Source organism: Panthera uncia, chromosome B1 (genome assembly GCF_023721935.1).
Source record: "Panthera uncia isolate 11264 chromosome B1, Puncia_PCG_1.0, whole genome shotgun sequence".
Lineage (NCBI taxonomy): Eukaryota > Metazoa > Chordata > Mammalia > Carnivora > Felidae > Panthera > Panthera uncia.
In genome coordinates this window covers 39,215,653-39,241,378 of record NC_064811.1, presented here as the reverse complement: position 1 = coordinate 39,241,378, position 25,726 = coordinate 39,215,653, and the positions used below count along the sequence as shown (strand labels likewise).

The 25,726-nt window shown below is 38.5% G+C and overlaps 1 protein-coding gene and 1 pseudogene across 5 annotated transcripts in view; both read left to right on the top strand.

Moving 5' to 3' along the window:
* Nucleotides 1-25,726, top strand: part of CORIN (corin, serine peptidase) — a 251,746-nt gene that overhangs the window by 72,187 nt on the left and 153,833 nt on the right. For all 5 annotated transcript variants that reach the window (XM_049632007.1, XM_049632004.1, XM_049632005.1 and 2 more), the window contains exons 4-5: nt 1,448-1,655; nt 22,502-22,683. In XM_049632007.1, the coding sequence (XP_049487964.1) occupies nt 1,448-1,655; nt 22,502-22,683 (390 nt within the window). The remainder of the gene's footprint in view (nt 1-1,447; nt 1,656-22,501; nt 22,684-25,726) is intronic.
* On the top strand, nt 12,419-13,858 carry LOC125923626 (40S ribosomal protein S4, X isoform-like; annotated as a pseudogene).

Sequence of the window (25,726 nt, the reverse complement as noted above, 5' to 3'; positions counted from 1 at the left end):
TTGTCAGAGATGCAGTCTTATTTTTTAACATTGTTTTTATTAAAATGAAATTGACCTTAGGTTTGGAGAGGTTTTCCCTTTATCTCTTTGACTGGGAGTTATATATCAGGAGAGATCTTTCCTTTCTTGTTGAGCTCTATTCCCTTCTTGCCTTTATCCCTCCTCAACATAATTAGAATTAATTCTTCCACTGTGTTTCCCAAACCTGAAGACTCTGGGTTCAAGTAGTAGCTTGCTTCAAAAATAACCAAAATTTTAATTATCCCCTTCTTAAATGAAAAGTAATAAATCTTTATATAAACCAGTAAGAGAATACAGAATTCAAAGAGCAAAATAGAATAGTCTCCTAAAATCCCATCACCTGGATTCATATTAATATTTTTATTTATATGACACCAACCATGCAAATTTAGGGAATGAAGGAGAAAGAGAGGCTATGGAGGTGGTAGTGAGCCAATTATGGAGGAAAATGAAATCGGAGGCTCTGAGCTGACCCTGAACTGTTAGCATGGACAAGATTGGAAACCTTTGGGTAACCATGTATTTTTAAAAATAGGATCATGGTATGCAAACTGTTTTGTGACTTGCTATTTTTATTTAATACAAGCACCATTCTATATGATTAAATAGTCTTCTAAAGCATCTTTCTTATAGTTAAGTATTCTGTTGTTTGTTTCATAGTATTTTAAAGCAATTCCCATTGGTGAACGTTTAGGTGATTGCTATCATTTTATTATAGGGGGCACTTGTGGGGCTCAGCCAATTAAGTGTCTGCCTCTGGCTCAGGTCATGATCTCGCAGTTCATGGGTTTGAGCCCGATGTGCTGACAGTGGAGAGCCTGCTTGGGATCCTTTCTTTCCTCTCTCTCTCTGCCTCTATCCAGCTTGTCCTCTCTCTCACAAAATAAATAAACTTTAAAAATGTTAAAAAAAATTATAAACTATGCAGAGATGAAGATCCATATAGATAAATCCATGTTCACAACCATGATTATTTCCTTAGGATAAAAGTATTAGAAATATTACGGTGCCAAAGGGTATGCATTTAAAACTTTTTTTTTTTTTTTTTTGGATACATATTGTCCTGCCTAGCTGTAATCCACAACAGCATTTGCCAACTTATATGCCCATCAGCTGGCTGTGAGAGTGTATTTTTCTATACATTTGCCCAGGACACAGATGCTACCCCTTTGTGAATAATAGTAGCTTGATTTCATTATCATATGCATGCAGGCGCGTGCACACGCACACACACACACACACACACACACACACACACACACTTATTTGTATGTATGTGGGTGTCTAGAATCTAGAATCTAGAATCATTCTTACTTGCAGAATGTATTTTATCTTATGAACATTGTCAGTCTATCATGCCAAATGAGTTTGCAAACATATGAGTCTGTCGTGCCTGCTCCTAAATATAAATATCTTGACTTCCCAGGTGCCTGTATGAACATCACCCACAGCCAGTGTCAGATGCTGCCCTACCACACCACGCTAACACCTGTCTTCTCATTTGTCAAAAACATGGAAATGGAGAAGTTCCTCAAGTTCTTCATGTACCTCCATCGCCTCAGTTGCTATCAACATATCATGCTTTTTGGCTGTAGCCTCGCCTTCCCTGAGTGCGTCGGTGATGGCGATGACAGGTATTTTGGAACCAAAATCATTCAGTGATAAGAGTCAGTTGTAGCAGAAGTGACTGAGGGGGAATGAGATCATCCCAAGCTACCACCGTATATTTTTGTTAAAGGAGAAAATATCTCATGCCAGTCATAGCCAGTTGTAATTCTTTTAAACTAGATTTTTTTTTTTTTGAAAACCTAGAGTAGTTTTATTTCTGGGAAGAAATTAGTCAGGATGTTAGGTTGAGGCGATCAGCTGGGATACTGAGTAGCTGTTTCAGTGAGGGTCTGGCAGAAGACAGCACACTCAAAGGGGTGACTGAAAAGAGTTTATTGAAGAGAAGATTTATGGAGGTGTGGACAGGTTAAGAGAACAAATAAATGATGAGAGGCACCAGGGTCTCATGATAGGGGGATGCAGTTCCACCACCCAGGACTTGGAAGGGGAGAAGGGCAGACAGCACCTGGAGAGAATTATAGCTGCGGGTAAGAGGTCTTCCAACAAGCCGTGCTGTGACCCGAGACAGAGGAGCACAGCCACTGCCAGCCCTTCAGCCCTGCAGGACAGAGAAGAAGAGATAAATACCCCAACCTCACTCTCCTGCCCTCTCCCTTGCCAGGACCTCCCACCAGATCAACTCACCCACAGCTATTGGGCAAGGGTGTGTTACTGATGTGAGCACAATGGATGAGATCCCAAATCTCGTCTAAATATCATCAGGTCCTAAGTGCCAAATCTCATCCTCTAAATCAGGTAAAGGTGAGACACTAGGTGGTTCTTATGGTCAACACTGGAACCCACAGCAGGTGAGGAGGGTGTGGGGTAGATGCAGAAGGACAAACAGAGACTGTCTAGTTCTCTATCAAATAAGATTGGAAAGAATTTTCTTATTTTGGGTGTGGGGAAGCATTTGTGAGTGAGCATGCTTGTGTATATGTCTTGTAAGCTCATTTCTTTTTTTTTTTGAGATATAAAATTGATACAAACATTATATTGTTTCAGGCATACCACATAATGGTTCAACATTTGCATATATTGCCAAATGACCACCTCAGTAAGTCTAGTTAACACTCACCACCATACAGTGGCAAATTTTCTTTTTCTTAGAATGAGAAGTTTATTTTACTTCTTTTTTTAAGGTTTATTCATTTTTCAGAGACAGAGAGACAGAGAGACAAAGTGTGAATAGGGGAGGGGCAGAGAGAGAGGGAGACATAGAATCTGAAGCAGGTTCCAGGATCTGACCTGTCAGCACAGACCCCGATGTGGGGCTCGAACTCACAGACCACAAGATCATGACCTGAGCTGAAGTTGGACGTTTAACTGACGGAGCCACCCAGGTGCCCCTAGAATGAGAAATTTTAAAATCAACTCTCTTAGCAACTTTTAAATGTACAATAGAGTATTATTAACTATAGTCACTATGCTGTATATTACATCTCCATAAATTATTTAGTTTATAACTGGAAATTTGTACATTAATTTGACCACCTTCGCCTTACTGAAATAGCATAACTTCAATATTACATTATTATATTGAAATAATTTTCAATAAGTGTAAATCAATTAAAAGTATGTTATGGAATATTTTAAATTTACTAAGTATACATCTTTAAAAATTTTTCAAAGCATGTACTAAATACAAAATTACATGGAACATCAGTTGTTTTCTGAATTAAAATGTTAAGGTATCTTTGGAGTAGTAATGTTAGAATGAGATGCATTTTCAAGTGTAAATAGATTCCATGTTATTTGCAGTACTTTTTTTTAATGTTTATTTTTGAGGGGCGGGGGAGACAGGGGGGAGGAGCAGAGAGAGAGGGAGACACAGAATCTGAGGCAGGCTGCAGGCTCTGGGCTGTCAGCACAGAGCCCCATGCAGGGCTTGAGCTCACAGACCGCGAGATCATGACCTGAACTGACATCAGATGCTTAAGACTGAGCCACCCAGGCGCCCCTATTTGTACTAATTTAATTAGTGTATAAAATGTGTTTGGAACAGGACACAGGCGTTTATTGTTTTAACTGGAAAATGCCTGAATGGCCACAGAATAAAATCTGGGTAAAACAGAAACAGTAGGTTATTGTAGAAATAAGTAAAGAGCTATGATCAGATACTGTGTTCAGGAAAACATTTCACTCGAAAGAACCCTATGCAGAGCAGGCTTTCATGGTGACAAGAGTGAAGCAGTGGGAGTGTGATATGATGGTTGGATTAGTCTTCTAGAGCTGCCATAATAAATTACTACAAGCTGAATGGCTTACACATTTGTTCTCTCACAGTTCTAGAAACGAGAAGTCTAAAATCTGACAGGGCCATGCTCCCTCTGGAGATTCTGAGGGGGGCAGGGGACATTGTCTCCCTTTGTCAGCTTCTGGAAGTTTCAGGCTTTCCTTGACCTGTGGCCACATCACTCTACTCTCTGCCTCCATTTTCACATAGCCTTCTCTGTGTGTCCCTCTTCTCTTATGAGGACACTTGTCATTGGTTTAGGTAGCCCAAGAGGGTCTCATCATCTCAAGGTTCTAATTACACCCACAAAGACCTTTTATCCAAATAAGGCAACGTTCACAGGTTCCAGAAGTTAGGACGTGGACACATCATTTTGGGACCGTCCATTCAACACACTGCAGCCGGTGAGGAGGCAGGGCACAAAGCCACACGTCTCAGCCTTGTCTTGTACGTAGATAAAACAATGAAAGAGAGTGCATTCAGCTTCCTGGAGACTCTGAATTCCCTTTGGTCATCCTTATTGTAACTCAGCCTCCACTCTCACTTCAATCAACTGTAAAATTTTAGTGATGCTACTCATAGCCTTCCGGGCACTTTTAGGTAAAATTTGTTTCTCTTCTGACCTGGTTCATCCTGAGAAATGCTCTAATATAAGTGTTTTCCATTTTCTGTTATAATGGATAATTATTTATAGTCACTTTTCAGGTATACTTTGGAGACTTATCCTATTTTTTATTATTACATTTATTATTATACTTAACTTTATAATTACACTTTCAGACCAGTGCTTCCTGCTGTCATTTGGTGTGTGCATAGACCCAGCGAGCTAGATTTAATAAGCAAAACAAGTTAATAAAGGTAAAATGTATTTTAGAAAATAGTTCAAACATTTTTCTTCTTTTTCACATAATATCGTCCATTATACTAATTTTTTCTACTGTTCAAATAATGGAGCATTGCTTATATTCTATTATAGACAAAATAGCTATTTGGTAATATTTAAAATTTAGTTTAAAAAGATCTAGTGGGATATATAAATAGTATAGTTTTTAACCTGCCCCCTCAGATGCTCATTAACTACATATATAACAATATATATATTATTAATATAACTTTAATAATTTCTATTTACACCAGGATTGCTATGAATAAACATGTGTATCATATACTATAACACAGGCTAATTGAAGTTGTGTATAATTTCTATGGATTCAGTGACATATATCTCAAACTATAGAGATTTCGCTGATAAGCCATTTGGGTAGTCATAAAAATATGAGTTAGAAGGACTAGCTTAAAAATATCAGCAAGTAACTAGAGAGAAATTCACAATTTCTGGACCAGGAGAATAACAGTTGTTTCTGGATGGCTTTTTGATACACAAGATACAATTAAGGTGTCTGGAAGAGAAACCATCCACATGCTTCCTATGTGTAACTATCTCTCATTCCAACCTTGTTTAAATAATCGGCCTATAACATTATCAAAGCCGTAGGGAAGTCAGTTTGCCTTGGAAGGTCCAGCTTTGCTTGTAGAAGACACCCAGGAGACCTGCTGATGTGGGATGGTCACTCCACTCACATCTTCTAATACTTTGTAGAGAAACTCTGTGCTTATGGAATGAGTCCTTAACATTAAAAACTTGACATGCTTGCTATTGATTCTTTTCCCCCTCTGGAGTATTAATTTGTCACTAGGTCCTTTGCAGAAATTCTTAATATCTGTGGAAATGAAATAATCTTTATCTAGCTGGATTAGTTGAGATTAAAGATTATATCTCAAACCTAGGACTACAGGACAGTTTTCTGTAGTGTACTCAGTCCCTGTAGGATTGTGGTAAGGATCAAATGAATTTCCTTGAATGAGCTTCCTCAAAAGAACTATTATGCTTTTTCCCAAATAACTATGTTTGCTGGAAGTTAGAAAATTTACTCTGGTAACTACAGAGAAAGCACTTAAAGTTTGGGGGCAGATGAACACTGACTCAATCTGTAGCTCTGTCAATTGCCAGTTAAAGGGCCTTGGACATATTAGTTAGTCTTGTGAACCCATGGTTTACTCATTTCTATGATGAGGGTGATTATACCCCCTTTATAGGCTGTGTTTGTGTGTATTCGACAGAATGATTTATGCAAAGTGCCCATACATGGTTTCCCCTACCTGGTGCACAGTAACTTCTCCATAAATAATAACTTAGTATTATTGATATGGTAGTCCAAGATGATATGTGATTTTCTGGGAGTTTATAAACTTCATCACCTCCTTTAGAGATGCAAGATTTGCAATTTTTTTTCTCATTCTTCTCACCTTCTAAACCTGATTAGTGATATTGAGCATCATTTCATGTGTCTGTTGGACATCTATATGTCTTCTTTGGGAAAATATCCATCAGGTCCTCTGCCCATTTTTTAATTGGATTTTTTTTTTTTTTTTTTTTTGGTGTTCAGTTGTGTAAGTTCTTTATGTATTTTGGATATTAACCCCTTATCTGATGTATTATTCGCAAATATCTTCTCCCATTCAGTAAGTTTCCTTTTTGTTTTGTTGATGGTTTCTGTCACTGTGCAAAAGCTTTTTATTTTGGTGTGGTCCCAATAGTTTAATTTTGCATTCATTTCCCTTGCCTCAGGAGACATATCAAGGAAAATGTTTATATGGCTGATATTGGAGAAATTACTGACTATGTTTCCTTCTAGGAATTTTATGGTTTCAGATCTCACATTTAGGTCTTTAATCCATTTTGGGTTTATTTTTGTGTATAGTGTAAGAAAGTGGTCTAGTTTCATTCTTTTGCATTTATCTGTCCTGTATTCCCAACAGTATTTGTTGAAGAGACTTTTCTCCATTATATATTCTTGCCTCCTTTGTCGTAAATCAATTGACCATAAAATTGTGGGTTTATTTCTAGACTCTCTGCGTCTATTCTTTGTGCTGGTGCTGTACTGTTTTGGTTACTGAAGCTTTGTAATAATTCGTGAGGTCTGGGATTGTGATACCTCTGCTTTGTTCTCATTTCTCAAGATTTCTTTGGCTATTTGAGGTCTTCTGTGGGTCCACGTAAATTTTAGTATCATTTGTTCTGGCTCTGTGAAAAATGTCTTGGTATTTTGATAGAGACTGTATTGAATCTATAGATCGCTTTGAGGGGTATGGACATTTTAACAATATTAATTCTTCCACCTATCGGTGTGAAACATTGTTCCATTTGCTGGTGTTGTCTTCAGTTCTTTCATCAATGTTTTATAGTTTTCAGAGTACAAGTCTTTCACCTCCTTGGTTAAATTTATTCCTAAGTATTTTATTGTTTTCGGTGCAATTATAAATGGAATTGTTTTCTTAATTTCTCTTTCTGCTATTTTGTTATTAATGTATAGCAATATGGCTGATTTCTGAGGGCTAATTTTGTATCCTTCAACTTTTCTGACTTGACTTATTACTTGTAATAGTTTTTTGGTGAACTCTTTAGGATTTTCTGTATATAGTACCAGGTCATCTGCAGATAGCAACAGTTTACCTTCTACCTTGCCAATATGGATGCTTCTTATTTCTTTTTCTTTTCTGATTGCTGTGGCTAGGATTTCCAGTATTACGTTCAATAATAGTAGTGAGGGTGGATATCTTTGTCTTGTTCCTGATCTTGTAGGAAAAACTCTCAGTTTTTTTTTTAATCACTGAATATGTTGTTGGCTGTAGGTTTTTTATATATGCCCTTTATTATGTTGAAGTATGTTGATTACTGGAATGATTAAAAAAATATTTGCTATACTAGAATTATAAAGCCTCTCCCTCATCACCAAATTTATACTCACAATTCCTACTACTGCACATCATTATATTGCTACACCATTTCTGAGTTAAATTTTACTGATAATGTTTTAATAAGAAATTAAAATTTGTCTGCTTCTAATGTAATTTTGGAGAGCTTACTGTATTCTTAAATGTGTTATTTTATAAGACAGCATGGGCCAATCTCCTATGTAAATGCAACCCTGAAGTCATCTTGAAAGCTATTAGAAAATATAATTTGCTTTAAAACCATTTTTGGGGGGCTCCTGGGTGGCTCAGTCAGTTGAGCATCTGACTCTTGGTTTTGGCTCAAGTCATAGACCTAGGGTTGTGAGATCAAGCTCCAGATCAGGTTCTGTGCTGACAGTGCGGAGCCTGCTTGGGATTATCTCTCCCCCCTCCTCTCTCTGCCACTTCCCCACTCTCTCTCTCTGTCTCTCAAAACAAATAAGTAGACTTAACATTTTTTTGAAGTATTCATAAATTATATAAAGTCAGCATAAGCTTATTGTATTAATTTTTTCTAAGTGGAAAGTAATTGCATACTGCTAATTTATTTTATTAAAGATTTTTTCTATGTCCCAAGAACTCTATTATGTCACATTTGGGAATAAGTGGAAATATTACAGATTAACATTTTTTAATAATTATAATTTTAAAATTTTATATAGGTCAGTAGTCAAATAAATAAAGATAAACTTTGTTGCTATTACCAAGTAAATATTCTGAAAGCCATTTGCCACTTGCTTCCCTGATTGTATCAACTAACTTGGAAGCAGCAGTCTTTTCAGCCATACCAGTGTTGACTACATGGCTGTTCAGATGGTCAATTGTGTCTGTTTGCTTTCCAACTTCAGGCAACACAGTTGATGTTGTCTGCTTTTCAGCATTAGACATAAAAGATTAAATGGTAAGTAAGGTTCCATTTTATGAGCCAAAATGGCCCCAAATGTGGGTGAGATATAGTCAAATAACTCATATTATTTTTATTTTACAAAGACATAAAGCTAGACAATCCGGCCATGATAGCTCGGCTCTTTGTGATTGTGTCCTGTCACATCACTGATGGTGTCTCAAGCACACATATTTTATGAAGCTCAGTGGAATCATTTGTTTACTTTTCTCCTCAAAAGCTCATTGGTATTACGTGGCTGTGACTAGAATTTAGATTTAATCTTTTTGATTCAATTCATTTGAAGATCCATATGTAAGGCGTCATTTCATGAGGTACAAAAATCAAAACAGCTGCAAAAATAATTTAACAATTGCAAGTTTCTTGTGTGATTCGTTAATCCTCTATTCCATGGGCCCTGGTAAATATGCCAAGTATTAATGAGAATCAGGATCGTGTCAGTTAGAAGTTGAGTGGAATTTTATATTCCTTTTCAGGGGTGGTTGTGTGGTTTTACATTATTCACACTCATCTTAATTCAAGCTGTGTTTATCTGTTAGTATTTCCTTGTTCTTCTATTTTAAGGGCACCCCCCTACTGCTGGCATATTAACAAGACACTTAATCTGTAGAGTTTTCATCCTTAGCAATTTTATTAACATTTTAAGAGCATTTTCCTCTTACATGAGAATTATTTCGAGATTGAACAGCACATGTAAAATTTGCTGACCTAATGGGGAGGAAATCATATGAGCAAGACCGGCATGAGTTCTTGTATAATCTGTAGTTGGGAGTCAGGTAGTTATGGTTTGCTCCCAACTTTGGTACTGACAGCTTTATTCCAAGCAGGACACTGAATTATCCCCTGCATGTGACTCATTTGTTTTTTCAAAAAATATTTGCTGACTGTACATACTGGGTATATAGCTGCAAACAAAATAGATCCTTGACCTCGTGGGACTTTCATTACAGTGAAGGGAAATAAGCAATAAGCAAATAAATAGATAATAAAAAAAATTAAAATAAATAAATAAATAGATAGTAGTATATCACATAGTGAAAAGTGCGATGGAAAAAAATTCCAGCAAGGAATTGGAGAGCTTTGGGAGAATGGGCTTTGGTGGCAAGATGTGTAATTTTAAGCAGAGCCTTGTTTAGGAGAACTTCACTGAGATCTGTGAGGATATGAGAATCTAGGAGATGAGGGAGACCTGGACATCTGTTGGTGTTTCCAATTTATTTATGCCTTTAGCAAGCATTTGTTGGCACCTACAATGTGCCAGGTGCATAGTTTGATGTTGGGGATGTGGAAATGAATAAAATACAGTTCTGCCTTCAAGGAGCTCAGCATAATAGGGGACCAGACATGAAAACAATCAAATTGTACAATGCGATCAGTTCACATAGTGTGGGGGTTACAGACAGACAAAGGAAGCCCTCTTTCCATCCTGCATTGTTAGAGAAGGCTTCTCCCAGGGAGGAAGCAACGGCTGAATTGGTTTTGCAGGATAAATAGAAGTTTGCCATGTGGACAAGGTAGAAACAGAAGGCGTTTCAGGTAGAGCAACTGTCTAGATCTAGGATATATTAGGGGAACTACAACTAGTTCAATTTTCCTAGGATATAAAGTGGGGAGGGGCGCCTGGGTGGCTCAGTCGGTTAAGCGTCCGACTTCAGCTCAGGTCACGATCTCACGGTCCGTGAGTTCGAGCCCCGCGTTGGGCTCTGGGCTGATGGCTCAGAGCCTGGAGCCTGCCCCCGGTTCTGTGTCTCCCTCTCTCTCTGCCCCCCCCCCCCTCCCCCCGTTCATGCTCTGTCTCTCTCTGTCTCAAAAATAAATAAACGTTTAAAAAAAAAAGGATATAAAGTGGGGAGAGAACAAACATATTTTAGGGAATTTTAAGAAGTAGAATTAATAGCACGTAGTGATTAGTTGCATATGAATGGTGAGGTTGAGGGTGAGGCAAAGGCTTTTGGGCTTGCAGACTTAGGTGGACAGTATTACCACCAAGAAAACCATGTATATCAAGGGAGAAGTCGTGGCTGTGGTGGGGGGGGGGGGGGGGTTAGTGGATAGTGAGTTAATATTGGCGTAATGTCTTTACCTGGTTCGAGAAGTGCATGATAGTACTTTTCCTTTCAGAGGAGATAAGAGCATTTTCTCTTCTGTAAGAGATGACATGATTGATATTTTCATCTAGTGGTTTGCTGGTAAACTGGCTCCCTGAACCAAAAAACGAAACAAAACAATCATTCGTGGCACTGGCTGATTTTTGTGGTATAGATACTCCCAGATTTCAAGCTAATAATAGTTTAACAATCTAATCACACACCACATTGTGTTTTATCCCTTGACAAGTGTTTGCTGAGCTCCCACTAGATACAGGGCACACAGCAGCATGCTGGCTATTTCTCATTTACCACTTCTTTTTTTTTTTTTTAAGTTTACTTATTTATTTGCAGACAGAGCACGTGTAGGAGAGAAAGTCCCAAGCAGGCTCCATGCTGTCAGCACAGAGCCTGAAGCAGGACTCAATCTCATGAACTTTGAGATTATGACCTGAGCCAAAATCAAGAGTTGGACACTTAACAGACTGAGCCACCCTGGCTCTCCCCTCTCATTTGCTTCTCGATGTCCACTTGCCACCATCCTCCACTTCACTCTTGTCCCCAGGGGGCTTTCAATCATGCTGCTTTCTCCCTTGCTGTGGGGCTCAGCCAGCGGGAGCCACCAACAGGACTTCAGCATATGGGAAGAGTCAGGGTGTGTAGTAATCCTGTACTTCTTTCTTTGCCAGATTGCATGGTTGGCTTGCATTCCACCACGAGAATCTGTGGCTGGTACAGGAAGCCTTCTCCATATGGCTTTCTCTAAGTTCCAATGACTGCTCCTTCCCTTGTTTCTTAAGACTGGGATGCTAACAGTAACCTGTCCCAGCATACTGTACTACCCCTTGTTGATTTTTCTAAACCCTGCCAGCACCTTTGTTAAGTGGCTCTTTCACTAAACGCTCTGCAGTGATCCTACTTGCTTTCCCTCTGGAACCGTGGCTATTTCAAAGGAAAAATAAGACAGACATAGTCTTTTGTTTTTAAAGAGCTTCAGACCAATTTGACCAAAAAACATCCTGACATTTCCCATTATTTCTCCTCTGATGTGGGACAATGACATAAAACATTCTCTTGTGCACTTTTCCATCTGCATAGCTAGTGAAGCTGGGAACCAAGAAAACCTCTTTCCTACCTCTGTCATACCCCGTCTAAGCCATACCTCTTATGAGGTCTCTTGAGGCCAACAGAATGTGCTGGCATAGGAAGCTGATGTGGTTGGTTCATCAAAGAGAGAACAAGCCATCTGTTGTTTTTGTGTTTTCCAGCGGTGGTGATGAAATCATGCTCCTGTGTCATTTGTAGGTTTACTCCTATGTTACTTACCTGTGGCTCACGTCTGTGAGAAGAGACCCGCTAGGTGATGCATTTTGGAGCCCTGGCTGGAGTCATACTATCTGACTATGAGAACTCTTTTTTTTTAGTTTTCATGTTCCTCACAATGTAAAAGGAGGAAATAGGAGCCAATTATCTTGTAAGACATTTCCAGCATTAACATTCTTTTCATGCTAAGGTCTGCAGCTCTGAGAGCTGCCTGTGACGAGGACTATGTGAGCATTGTTGATGGAATAGCTCACCCTAACAGAAAATTTAGGAATATGGTTTTCAAAAATGACTGTATGAGTCTCATCAATGAGTGGCACATCTAACTCAGTAGCAGTTTCTGACCAAGCGATATATCAAAGAAAAGTATATTATTTACATACTACTGCATAACAAATTACCACAAATCTAGCAGCTTAAAACAACGCACACCGAACTCTTTTCATGCCTAGCACAGCCATGGCTCATGGTCCCAAGAAGCATTGAAAGCGTGTAGCAGCTCCAAAGCTTTGGATGCTGGATAAACTGACCAGTATGTTTTCCCCTCGCCCATCTACTGGTCCCCATAAACTGAGAGAATGTCTCCCTCTTATTATTTTCCTAAGGAACAGACTTAAGTATGCCCTAACAGGAGATGAAGTAAAGAAGATCTGTACGCAGTGTTTTATGAAGATTGATGGCAAGGTCTGAACTGATATAACCTCCCCTGATGTTTTTATGGATGTCATCAGCATTGACAAGGCTGGGGAGAATTTCTGTCTAAATTCTCCTTGGTTTTAATGAGCTTCAGACCAATGTGACCAAAAAATACCCTGACATATCCCATTATTTCTCTTCTGATGTGGGACAAGGGTGACACAAAGGGTCGCTTTGCTGTTCATTGGATTATACCTGAGGAAGCAACATGTAGGTTATGCAAAGTGAGAAGCATGTTTTGTGGGGACAAAAGGAATCCCTCATCCGATGACCCATGATGCTTGCATCATCTGTTATCCTAATCCCCTCCTCAAGGTGAATGACCATTCAGAAACTGGAGACTGGAAAGGTGACTGCTTTCATCAAGTTTGACACTGGTAATCTATGTATGGTGACCAGAGGGTGCTAACCTGGGAAGAGTTGGTGTGATCACCAACAGAGAGAAACATCCTGATTTGCCAATGGCAACAGCTTTGCCACATGGCTGTGTCCAACATTTTTGTTATTAGCAAAGGCAATGAACCATGGATTTCTCTTCCCTGTGGAAAGTACATCCACCTCACCATTGTTGAAGAGAGAGACAAGAGACTGGCAGCCAAACAAAGCACTGGATAAAATTGTCTCTAGGTGATGTAATTAGAAATATTTATACTTTATGGCACAAAAATAGACACTCCGATCAATGGAACAGAATAGAGAACCCAGAAATAGACCCACAAACATATGGCCAACTAATGTTTGACAAGCAGGAAAGAATATCCAATGGAATAAAGACAGTCTCTTCAGCAAGTGGTGCTGGGAAAACTGGACAGCGACATGCAGAAGAATGAACCCAGACCACTTTCTTACACCATACACAATAACAAACTCAAAATGGATGAAAGACCTCAATGTAAGACAGGAAGCCATCAAAATCCTCGAGGATACAGCAGGCACAAACCTCTTTGATCTTGGCCACAGCAACTTCTTACTCAACACGTCTCTGGAAGCAAGGGAAGCAAAAGCAAAAAATGAACTATTAGGACCTCATCATAATAAAAAGCTTCTGCATGGCAAAGGAAACAATCAGTAAAACTAAAAGGCAACCAACAGAATGGGAGAAGATATTTGCAAATGACATATCAGATGAAGGGTTAGTATCCAAAATCTATAAAGAACTTATCAAACTCAACACCCAAAAAAATAATCCAGTGAAGAAATGGACAAAAGACATGAATAGACACTTCTCCAGAGAAGACATCCAGATGGCCAACCGACACATGAAAAAGTGCTCCACATCACTCATCATCAGGGAAATACAAATTAAAACCACAAAGAGATACCACCTTACACCTGTCAGAATGGGTCACATTAACAACTCAGGCAACAATAGATGTTGGCAAGGATGCAGAGAAAGAGGATCTCTTTTGCATTGTTGGTGGGAATGCAAGCTGGTGCAACCACTCTAGAAAACAGTATGGAGGTTCCTCAAAAAATTAAAAATAGAACTACCCTATGACCCAGCAATTGCACTACTATGTATTTATCCAAGGGATACAGGTGTGCTGTTTTGAAGGACACATGCACCCCCATGTTTATAGCAGCACTATCAACAATAACCAAAGAATGGAAAGAGCCCAAATGTCCATCGATGGATGAATGGATAAAGAAGATGTGGTATGTATATATATATATACATATATATATATGTATCTATACATATATATAAGTGTCTATATATATATATATATATATATACACAATGGAGTATTACTCAGCCATCAAAAAGAATGAAATCTTGCCATTTGCGACTATGTGGATGGAACTGGAGGGTATTATGCTAAGTGAAATTAGTCAGAGAAAGACAAATATCATAGGACTTCAACCATATGAAGACTCTAAGAACTGATGAACATAAGAGAAGGGAAGCAAAAATAATATAAAAACAAGGAAGGGGACAAACATAAGAGACTCTTAAATATGGAGAACAAACAGAGGGTTACTGAAGGGGTTGTGGGAGGGGGGATGGGCTAAATTGGTAAGGGGCATTAAGGAATCTACTCCTGAAATCATTGTTGCACTATATGCTAACTAATTGGGATATAAATTAAAAAAATAAAATAAAATCTACTGGAAAAAAAGAAATCTTTATACTTTATTAATAATACAGCATAAATAAATAAATAAATAAATAAATAAAACATTACACATCTATTTTCTCACAGTTTCTGGTGTCTGTAACCTGGGAATGACTTACCTGGATCCTCTGCTTTAGGGTCTGTCATATGGGTACAATCAAGGTATTGGCCAGGGCTGGGGTCTTATTTGAATCATACAATTGGAAGAATTTCAGTTCCTCAAGAGTTATTGGACTGATGACCTATTTCTAGCTGGCTGTTGACCAGAGGTCACTCTTAAATTTTTTTTTTTTTAATGTTTATTTATTTTTGAGAGAGAGACAGAGCATGAGTGGGGGAGGAGCAGAGAGAGAGGGAGACAGAATCAGAAGCAGGCTCCAGGTCCTGAACTGTCAGCACAGAGCCCAACGTGGGGCTCAAACCTATGAACCATGAGATCATAACCTGAACCAAAGTCGGATGCTCAACCAACTGAGCCACCCAGGCCCCAGAGGTCACTCTTAAGTTCTTGTCATATGAACCCCCCAGTATGGCAACTTGCTTCACCAAATCCAATAAGGAAGAGTGTGCTAGCAATAGAGAAGTCATAATCTTATGTACCGTAATGATGGAATGACATCCCATTACCTTGTATTGGTTGCAAGAAGAGTCTCAAGGGGAGGGAGGGGCTTACACAGGCATGAATAACAGGAGGTGAGGATCATTAGGGACCATCTTAGAGTCTGCCTGCCACAGAGACTCTTTTTTTTTTAAATGGTAAAAGAGTTTTAAATGCTAAGCTCTTCTAATATATTGAAAGGTTGGTTTCTTTGCCAAAAATAAAAAGTGGCAACAAAATGCAATGTGAGATCCCGAATGGAGGTCTTGGGAAGATTTGAATAGAGTTCTTCATTAAAGGTATTGTACCAATATTAATTTTCTGGTTCTGATGATTATACTGTAGTTATATAAGATGTTTGCCTTGGGGAAGCCTGGATGAAGGATATATGGAAACTTTTTGTAATATTCCTATAACTTGTCTGTAAGTCAAAAAGTAGGTCAAAGTAAAAAAATTGAAAAAATAAATGATTTGTCAAATTTAAAACCCATAGCTATATAAGCTTACTTTGTGACCTTGTTCAGGAACTTTAAAATTTATCTCTTTATCAGAACTTTTTTTTTTTTTTTTTTTTTTTTTTGCAAATAACATGTATAGATTTGGGGAGACGAGATGTTGGTTAAAGGGCACAGTAAAAAAAAATTTAAAAAACTGTAAATAAAGCTAACAATTTTGGTAGATAAATTCACTAAAAATTATATTGGTAAAATCTCCCATTTTTTAGGTAAATTATTTTAGAATGTCCCTGCTCATGAAAATAAAAGCTTCACTATCATTATATAGTGGAATTATTTATGTATTTCTTTATATGTCTTTGTTTCAACAAATAGTTACAGAGGTGATGCAACAGGTTTTCTGCTTGAACTTTAGTTGAAATGTGTTAGGGACTTGGGCACAACACCAAATGTGCTTCCCACATCAATTTAAAATAATCGCCCGTGCTAAAATAGTATTCCGATAGCCAAATCTGACTCTTCGCCTGTGCGGTGCGCTGTTTTCAGATGTCAGTCTGCTTACTGCTTGGGTATAGACACTCCTAATCCAAAATAGTGTGGCCTGTCTCACCACACAGTTCCATGTGATGAAAAGCCAAATACTTCAAGCCCTCGTAGGCAGTTGGATTTCGTGCAAAGCAAGAACAAATGGCTCCTCGTTTTGCTCCCTGTTTAAAAGGGCTGCTTGTTATAAATACCCATCACCATTTCACATGTCCTGCTCTAACAGGTCTCTGTCGGTTACCCCTCTTAAGAGAGCTATTTGGAAACACTCTAGACATTTTTCTTAAGTCCTATTTTTAGAATGGAAGGCCTAATGGTATTTTAATGTCTCTATATATTCCCAGAACAAATCTTAAGGAAAAAAAAATCTCTGTTACCTTTCGAAATTTAGCAAAGCTGGTAGGCTTAGCACTGCTCCTCTGAGAAGTATTGTGTTAAAGAATGAATTTTGATTTATAGAATGTTAGTAGGAAAAGGACCATGAGAAACCAGCCCTTCCAAACCCCTCGCTTTTTGAATGAGGAAAGTGTGAGTCTTCGTGTGAGTGAATTGTTGGCCCAGGATCAGACAGTGAGGAGTGGCTGTGTGGAAGTTTTAGAGTGGTAGACGTATGCTTTCCTACAGAAAATGATCTTGATCAGAGTCCGTAACAGTCTTATCTGAGGTAAGACTCAGCTTTAGAACATGAAAACAATCTGCTAGGTGCTTGCGTGAAATTTTAATGCTCTTCTACAAGATTCTGAGAATAGATGTTGAGTCATCCAAAAATACGTGGGCTCAGAAGTGAGGAAAAGTCCGTGAACCTCTCGAGAGAATTGGGCCCTGCGTGTTTGACAGCTTTGCATGGATCTCCCCCACCCCACTCTATTGGATGAATGTTTCCCTGGTAAATGGCACCTGGCATTCCATCAACTAGCGATTCCTTTGCTCCAACCATCTTCTAATGATGCAAAAACCTTGGGAAGGTTAAGTGTCCCTCAGTTATTATGAATTACTCTGTGCTATTTTCATCTCTTTTCTTCTTTGGCAGCCTAATTGGGATCTGATCATTTGAGGAATGTAGTTTTGATTGTAGGAAGGGAAGGACATGTTTAAGAGTGAGTAATGGTCTGGGGTGGGGGGGCGGTTATCTAAGTGGGACGCTGGAGGGAGGGTGGCCAGGATCATGTCAGAAACTGGGAAGGTCAGGAACTAGAAGGCAAAGAAAGAATGCTGAAGACAAGCCTGGCTTGCTTGTACCATGACTGTGGGCTGTCTCACACCTGGAAAAGAAAGAGGAATCACTTTACCCTTCCTTTGTGTTCCTGAGCCCCTTGGGCAAATACCAATTCATTGCAGGTTAACTAGGAGTTTGTGGAGTGAAGGGAGAGCCCAACCCCGTGTATACGGCTGGTCCACTCAGAAAGTGTATACAAGCATACCTTGTTTAATTGCACTTTCCATTATTGTGCTTCACAGATGTTTCATGTTTTGCAAATTGGAGATTTGTGGCAACTCTGTGTTGGGCAAGTCTATCAGCGCCATTTTTCCAACAGCATTTGCTCACTTCATGTCTCTATGTCACATTTGGTAATTCTTGAAGTATTTCACATTTTTTTATTGTTACTATATTTGTTATGATGATCTGTGATCAGTGATCTTTGATGTACTATTGTATTTGTTTTCGAGGGTCATGAGCCACACCCATATAAGAGAATGAACTTAGTAAGTGTTGTGTGGGTTCTGACTGCTCCACAAGCTGGCCATTCCCCTGTCTTTCTCCCTCTCCTCAGTTCTCCCTTTTCCATGAGATGCAACAATATTAAAATCAGGCCCATGAATAACCCTACAATGACCTGTAAGTGTTCAAGTGAAAGGAAGAGCCACGTGTCTCATGTGAAATCAAAAGCTACAAATGATTAAGCTCAGTGAGGAAGGTGTAGCAGAAGCTAAGAGAGGCCGAAAGCTAGGCCTCTTGTGCGAAACACCCAAATTGTGAATGCAAAGGAAAATTGCTAAGGAAATTAAAAGTGCTACTCCCGTGAACACACGAATGATAAGAAAGCTAAACAGCCTTGTTGCTGATAGGGAGCAAGTTTGAGAGGTCTGGATAGAAGATCAAACCAGCCACAACATTCCCTTGAGCCAAAGCCTCATCCAGAGCAAGGCCCTAACTCTCTTTAATTCTGTGAAGGCTGAGAGAAGTGGAAAAGCTGCAAAAGAAAAGGGCGAGGCTAGCAGAAGTTGGTTCATGAGGTTTAAGAAAAGAAGCCATCTCTAGAACATAAAGGTGCAAGGGGAGGCAGCAAGTGCTGACGTAGAAACTGCAGCAAGTTACCCAGAGATCTAGGTTAGGTACTTAATGAAGGTGGCTGCACTAAACAACAGATTTTCAGCATAAATGAAACAGCCTTCTATTGGAAGAAAATGCCACCTAGGACTTTCATAGAGAGGAGAAGTCAAGGCCTGGCTTCAAAACTTTAAAGGACAGGCTGACTCTATTAGGGGCTAAGGCAGTGGTTGACTTGAATGGAAGCCAGTGTTTCTACACTCTTCCAAAATCTCTAGAGCCCTTATGAATTATGCCAAATCTACTCTACTTGTGCTCTATAAATGGAACGCAAAGCCTGGATAATAGCACATCTGTTTACAGCCATGATTTACTGCTCAGAAAAAAAAAATCTTTCAAAATATTGCTGCTCATTGACAATGCACCTGGTCACCCAAGAGCTCTGATGGAGGTGAACAATGAGGTTAATGTTGTTTTCATGCCTGTTAACACAGCATCCATTCTGTAGCCCATGGGTCAAGGAATAATTTTAATTTTCAAGTCTTTACTATTTAAGATATGTGTTTTGTAAGGCTATAGCTGCCATAGATAGTGATTCCTTTGATGGATCCGGGAAGAGTAAATCAAAACCTTCTGGATCGGATTAACCATTCAAATGCCTCAAAGACATTTGTGATTCATGGGAAGTGGCCAAAATATTAACATTAAGAGGAGCTTGAAAGAAGTTGATTCCGAGCCTCATGGATAACTGGGAGGGGTTCAGGACTTCAGTGGAGGAAGTCACTGCAAATGTGGAAATAGTAAGAGAACTAGAACGACAAGTGGGGCCTGAGGATGTGACCGAATTGCTGCAATCTCAGGACAAAACATGAACAGACGACGGGCTGCTTCTTATGGATGAGCAAAGAAAGTGGTATCTGGAGTTGGAATCTACTCCTGGGAAGATGCTGCGAAAATTATTGAAATGACATCAAGAGTTTAGAATACTACATAAGCTTAGTTTATAAAGCAGCAGCAAGGTTTGAGAAGATTGATTCCAATTTTGAAAATTCTACTGTGGGTAAGATGCTATCACACAGCATCATGTGCTACAGAGAAATTGTTCATGAAAGGAAGAATCCGTGGATGAGGCAAACTTCACTGTTGTCTTATTTTAAGAAATTGCTACAGCCACCCCGACCTTCAGCAACCACCACCCTGATGAGTCGGCAGCAAGACCCTGCACCCCAGCAGAAAGATTATAACTCGCTGAAAGCTCAGATGATGAGTAGTATTTTTTAGCAATAAAGTATTTTTTTAATTAAGGTATGTACACCACTTTTTTAGACATGATGCTATTGCACACTGAATAGACTATAGTGTAGTGTTAACATAACTTTTATAAATGCAATGGGAAACCAAAAAATGCATTTGATTTGCTTTGTTGTGACTTCACTTTATTGTGGTGGTCTGGAGCCTGTATCAAGTTTTGAACTAACCTTGAGTGGTGCTTTTGGAACATGTGTTCTTGAAGTATAGACTCATATAAATAGAGTTTAACTGAGCGTGTCCTGGGATCAATCTGCCTGGGTCTGAATCTTGGCTCTGACACTCACTACCTCAGTGATCTTGGGCAAGTCTCTTCTTATTTTTCCTGTGCTTCAACTTTTTTATTTGTATATTTGGGGCCATAATGAGAAATGAATGAGTTAATGCACATGAAGCACTTAGAACAGAACCTAGCAAAGTGTCGCAAAGGAATTGTGTAAGAATTCTGCGTTTTCCAGATTTCCTCAACCATGTCCTTCGGTTTTATTTGAGAAAATACAGTCTCTAACTTCTCTGGAATATGATTTTAAAATGCTATTTAAGTGATGCTTTCTCAAGTCCTATAAACATCTAATGTATTTCACGATGGCAGTCAGTGTCTTCTTTATACCAAGAAACTTGCCTGAACCGATTCATAATTTTATGTCCCAAACCTAATCTTTCAAATGCAAAGCCTCTCTTTCCGCATCTTCATTAATAAATTTAGTTACATTTTAATGTAGGTAGATAATTATATGGAGATCAGGATTCTAAAAGATACTCAGTATTTTTTTTTAATTTTTTTTTAATGTTTATTTTTGAGACAGAGAGAGAGCATGAACGGGGGAGGGGCAGAGAAAGAGGGAGACACAGAATAGGAAGCAGGCTCTAGGCTCTGAGCCATCAGCCCAGAGCCCGACGCGGGGCTCGAACTCATGGACCGTGAGATCGTGACCTGAGCTGAAGTCGGAGGCTTAACCGACTGAGCCACCCAGGCGCCCCTAAAAGATACTCAGTTTTAAGGCAAATTCCTGAGAGGAAGGCCAAAAGCATTTGCATCTGAGTGTAATTGTTGAGGACCCCGTTTCCATACTTTTATTGTTCTTTTTAAAGTTTATTTATTTGGGGGGAGACAGAGAGAGTTTGAGCAAGGGAGGGTCAGAGAGAGAGGGAGAGTCCCAAGTAGGCTCCGTGCTGTTAGCACAGAATCCAAAATGGGTCTTGAACTCAACGAACCAACCGTGATGTCATGACCTGAGCCAAAAATCAAGAGTCGGACACTCAACTGACTGAGCCACCCAGGCGCCCCCATATTTTTATATATAATAAGATCTCTCTCCCGAGATTCTTTTATAGATTCTATCAGACTCTATCACTCTATCAGTGGCTGGTACATCCCATTATGTTTCTGCAATCCATAGAAGTATCAATGGGGAATTTTAATGTTCTTGTTTCATCAAAGGATTTTTAAAGCTGAATTATTCCATCCTTATGTGAGAATAGACAATTTGGAAGAGTAGATGGAGCATGAACTGAAATTCCAAACACCTGGATTCTCTTCCTGCTTCTGCCATTAAGAAGATTGTGCTCTTGAGCGTGTCCCAGAATCTTCTTAGGCCTATCTCCAATAAGGGTTTGAACCAGATATTGTTTAAGGTTGCCACAGTGTGTGCTTTGCCTTGACTGACATGTGTATTTTTTTCCCCAGTTTCCTTAAAACCACTTGAAATGGCTTAGCCCGATCACCAGCCAGGGTGAGAGATAGATACATTTTATTGCTGCAAAGTAGGAAATGCCACCTGTACCTGGAAGGGAACAAGTCCCTGGCCTTCGTGTTGTAGCATTCTGATCCAGAAGTGTTCGATTGCCTGGCGGTTGAGTAGAGACAGGCTCCCAGAGCATCATTATCCTTACCAACAGCAGACAGTTGTTTGCATTTTTCTGTTTTGCCAAAGATAAAAGAGAAATCTGAGAAGATAAATAACTTTAAAAACCGAAGATAAATAGTTTCTTACTGTAGATAAATAACTGAATTTCCACTTGTCTCTGCTTTTTTTCTGGGGAGGCTGTGGAGGTTAAGGCACAGCTTTCTGTCTGCCTCTCAAAGATACTTTTAATTTCTCAAAGGGAAGATGAAGAAATGAGATTAACCTATTTTGTGACCTACTTCTGCTTTTCCAATTTGGGGCCTTCATTTCTATGTTAATTTACTCCATTTGAGATTAACTAGAGCTCCTTTTTTCTTTCTTTCTTTTTTTTTTTTTTTTGACAGTTTTACTTCAGCACACGAAATTGAGGGAAAAAAATCATTTGGGATAAATACTTCTACAAGAGATAGTGACCTGATATGTTATGGAACTAGCTTCTTGTCCCTAGAATCATGATAATAGGGTGGCTGAAATCCTTGTTTTAGGACTTAATGTGGAAATTTAAATTGTTGACTACACTAAATATAGATTAAGATGATATCTCAGCACTGGCGGCCAGCTTTTCTTTAATTTCATTGTTATTTCAGGAAGTAGTCTATAAAAACATTAATTTTCATCTTTTCTTTCCTTCTAGTCATGGACTCCTGCCCTGTAGGTCCTTCTGTGAGGCTGCAAAAGAGGGCTGTGAATCAGTCCTAGGGATGGTGAATGCCTCCTGGCCGGATTTCCTCACATGCTCCCAGTTTAGAGTCCAAAACGAAAGCAGCAACGTCAGCAGGATTTGCTTCTCACCACAACAGGAAAAAGGAAAGCAATGTAGGTGTCTGTGTTTCATTTCATTAAAAAAAATTTTATTGAAAAATGCTATTCATACAAGCACATATACAAATAATATATACTTCAATACATTTTATGAAAGTGATCAGATCCTTATAAGCAACACCCAGATTAAGAAATAGATCACACCAAACTTATACATAAATGTTCATAAGTGGCATTGCTTATAGTAACCCAAAAGTGGAAACAACCCAGATGTTTTTCAACTAATGTATGGATTTAAAAAAAAAATAGTATATTCATACAGTGGGATAGTAATTGACAGTAAAAATGCACGAAGTACTGATACATGCTACAACACGGATTAACCTTGAAAATATTAGGTAAGTGGAAGAAGCAAATCACAACAGGTCCAGCATCCCAGAAAATCTCTCAAGCCCCCTTTCAGCCGTCTGAAAGAAACCCAAAAGAAACCTCTCTTCTGAGAGAAGCAATCTAAGGTGACTTCTGCCATCTTACATAGGCTTGCCTACTTTTGAGATTCACGTCATTGGAATTGAGCAGGATGGACTCCTTTTGTATCTAGCTTCATTTGCTCAACATTATGTTTGAGAGATTCGTTATGTTTTCACCTTTGTGGTTCCTTCATTCTCATTGTTGTCTAGTATTCTAATATATGGTTATATCCCAATATATTTTTTCTATTCAGTTGTTGATAAATTGTTGAGTTGTTTCTAGCTATTATGAATGGTGACGCCATGACTATTCTTGTACATGCCTTTGAACATGCTCATAGGTTTATTCAGCAGAGTTTTTTAAAGTGGTTGTACCAATTCATCCTCCTACCAGCTATGTTTGAAAGTTGCAGTTGCCCTAAATCCTCCCCAGGACTTGTTGCTGTCTTTTTCATTTTAGCAATTCTCATGGTGCTGTGATCTTTTGTGGTTTTAAGTTGCATTTTCCTGATGAGTTAGATTGATTTTTCTGAAACTTTTAGTTATGTGAATATTCCTTTTTGTGAAGTGTCTGTCCAAGTGTTTTGTCCAATCTTTGATTGGGAAGTTTCCCTTTTTGTTCTTGATTTGCATTTCATTATGCATTCTGGATATGTCAACTCTTGGGAATATGTATTGTGACTATCTCCCACTTGGTTGGCTTGCTTTTCTTATTAGTGTCTATTGTGGAATAGAAGGTTGTAATTTTAATGGGTTCATATTATCAACCCTTTCTTTTGTGATTCATTTTTGATATCTTATATAAGACACCTTTGCCTACATCAAAACATAGAAGCTTTCCCCCACCCCACCCCCCATGTTTCCTTCTTGGAACTTTATTGTTTCAGCGTTAACGTTTATACCTACCATATTCTGGAACTAATTTTTGTGTATGGTGTGAGCTATGGATTAACTTTTTTTTCCTGCACATATATTTAATTGACCCCACTGCCCTTTATTTATTTGGAGTACTGTCTTTCCCCTCTGCACTGTAATGTCACCTTTGTTATCAGTCAAGTGATTGATGATATGTACATATATATCTAGACCCTCTATTTGACATAGAATTAAGCCATTACCACTCTGTCTGGACTACTGTCATTTTATAATAAGTCTTTAAATTTAATAGTGTAAGTCTTTCAGCCTTTTTCTTCTTAAAGACGGTTTGCCTATTCTTGGCCCTTCCATTTTATGTAAATTTTCAAATCACCTTGCAGTTGCCACAAATGCCTTTTGTTTTCTTTTGTTTTGTTTTGAATTGGGATTGTATTAAATCCATAAATCAAACTGGGGAGAATTGCTTTACAACATTGAGGCCTCCAAACCATCAAAATGATATACTATGGTAATCTTTAATTAAGTATTTTAATGACTTACTCCTTAAATTTTCTCAAAAATGTTTGGCAATTTCAACCAGAAAGATACTACACATCTTCCCTTAGATTTATTCATGGGTATTTGATATTTTTGATGTCATTGTAAATAGAAACTCAAAAAAATTTTTTTTCTGTTTGTGTACAAATAAATCACATATTGATTTTTATAACTCTCATTTGGATTTTCTAAGTACACATTATGTCATCTACAAATGGTAGTTTATTTTCTCCTTTCTAATCATTATGCTTTCTGTTTTTCCTCTGTCAGAGAAAGGTTTCAATATTTCACCTTTAATTATAATGTTTGCAGAAAGACTTTATGGATATCTGTGTCAGATTAAGGAAGCCCTTTCTATTTCTGGTTTGCTAAGGTTTTTTTTTTTTTTTTTTTTTTTTTTTTTTAAATCATGAATAGTTGGGGCACCTGGGTAGCTCAGTCGGTTAAGCGTCCAACTTCGGCCCAGGTCATGATCTCACAGTTCGTGGGTTCAAGCCCCGCGTCGGGCTCTGTGCTGACAGCTTAGAGCCTGGAGCCTGCTCCAGATTCTGTGTCTCCCTCTCCCTCTGCCCCTCCCCAGCTCATGCTCGCACTCTGTCTCTGTCAAAAATAAATAAACTTAAAAAAAAAAAATCATGAGTAGTTTTTGAATTTTATCAAATGCATTTTCTACACTTGTGAGATGATACAATTTTCTCTATATTATGTTAAAAACATAATATTTAGTGATATATAATGCATATGCCATAACATTCACTCTCTAACATGTATAATTAACTGTTTTTTTGTATACTTGGAGAGTTGTGCAACCATCACAGCCATCTAATTCCAAAATATTTTTATCACCCTAAAAAGAAACCCCATACGCATTATCAGTAGTGCCATTTTCTCCTCTGCTACTCCCTGGAAACCATTAATCTACTTTCTGATTCTATGGATTTGCCTATTTTGGCCATTTTGCATAAATGGAATCAGACGATATGGGACCTCTGGTGATTTGCTGCCTTCATTTAGCAGTTTTCAAGGTTTATCCATGTTGCAGTATGTATCAGTACTTCATGCATTTTTATTGTCAATTACTATTACTTTGTATGAACATACTATTTAAACATTTTTTTTTTTTAGCTTTTATTTATTTTTGAGAGAGAGAGACAGAGGGCAAGTGGGGGAGGGGCAGAGAGAGGGAGACACAGAAACCGAAGCAGGTTCCATGC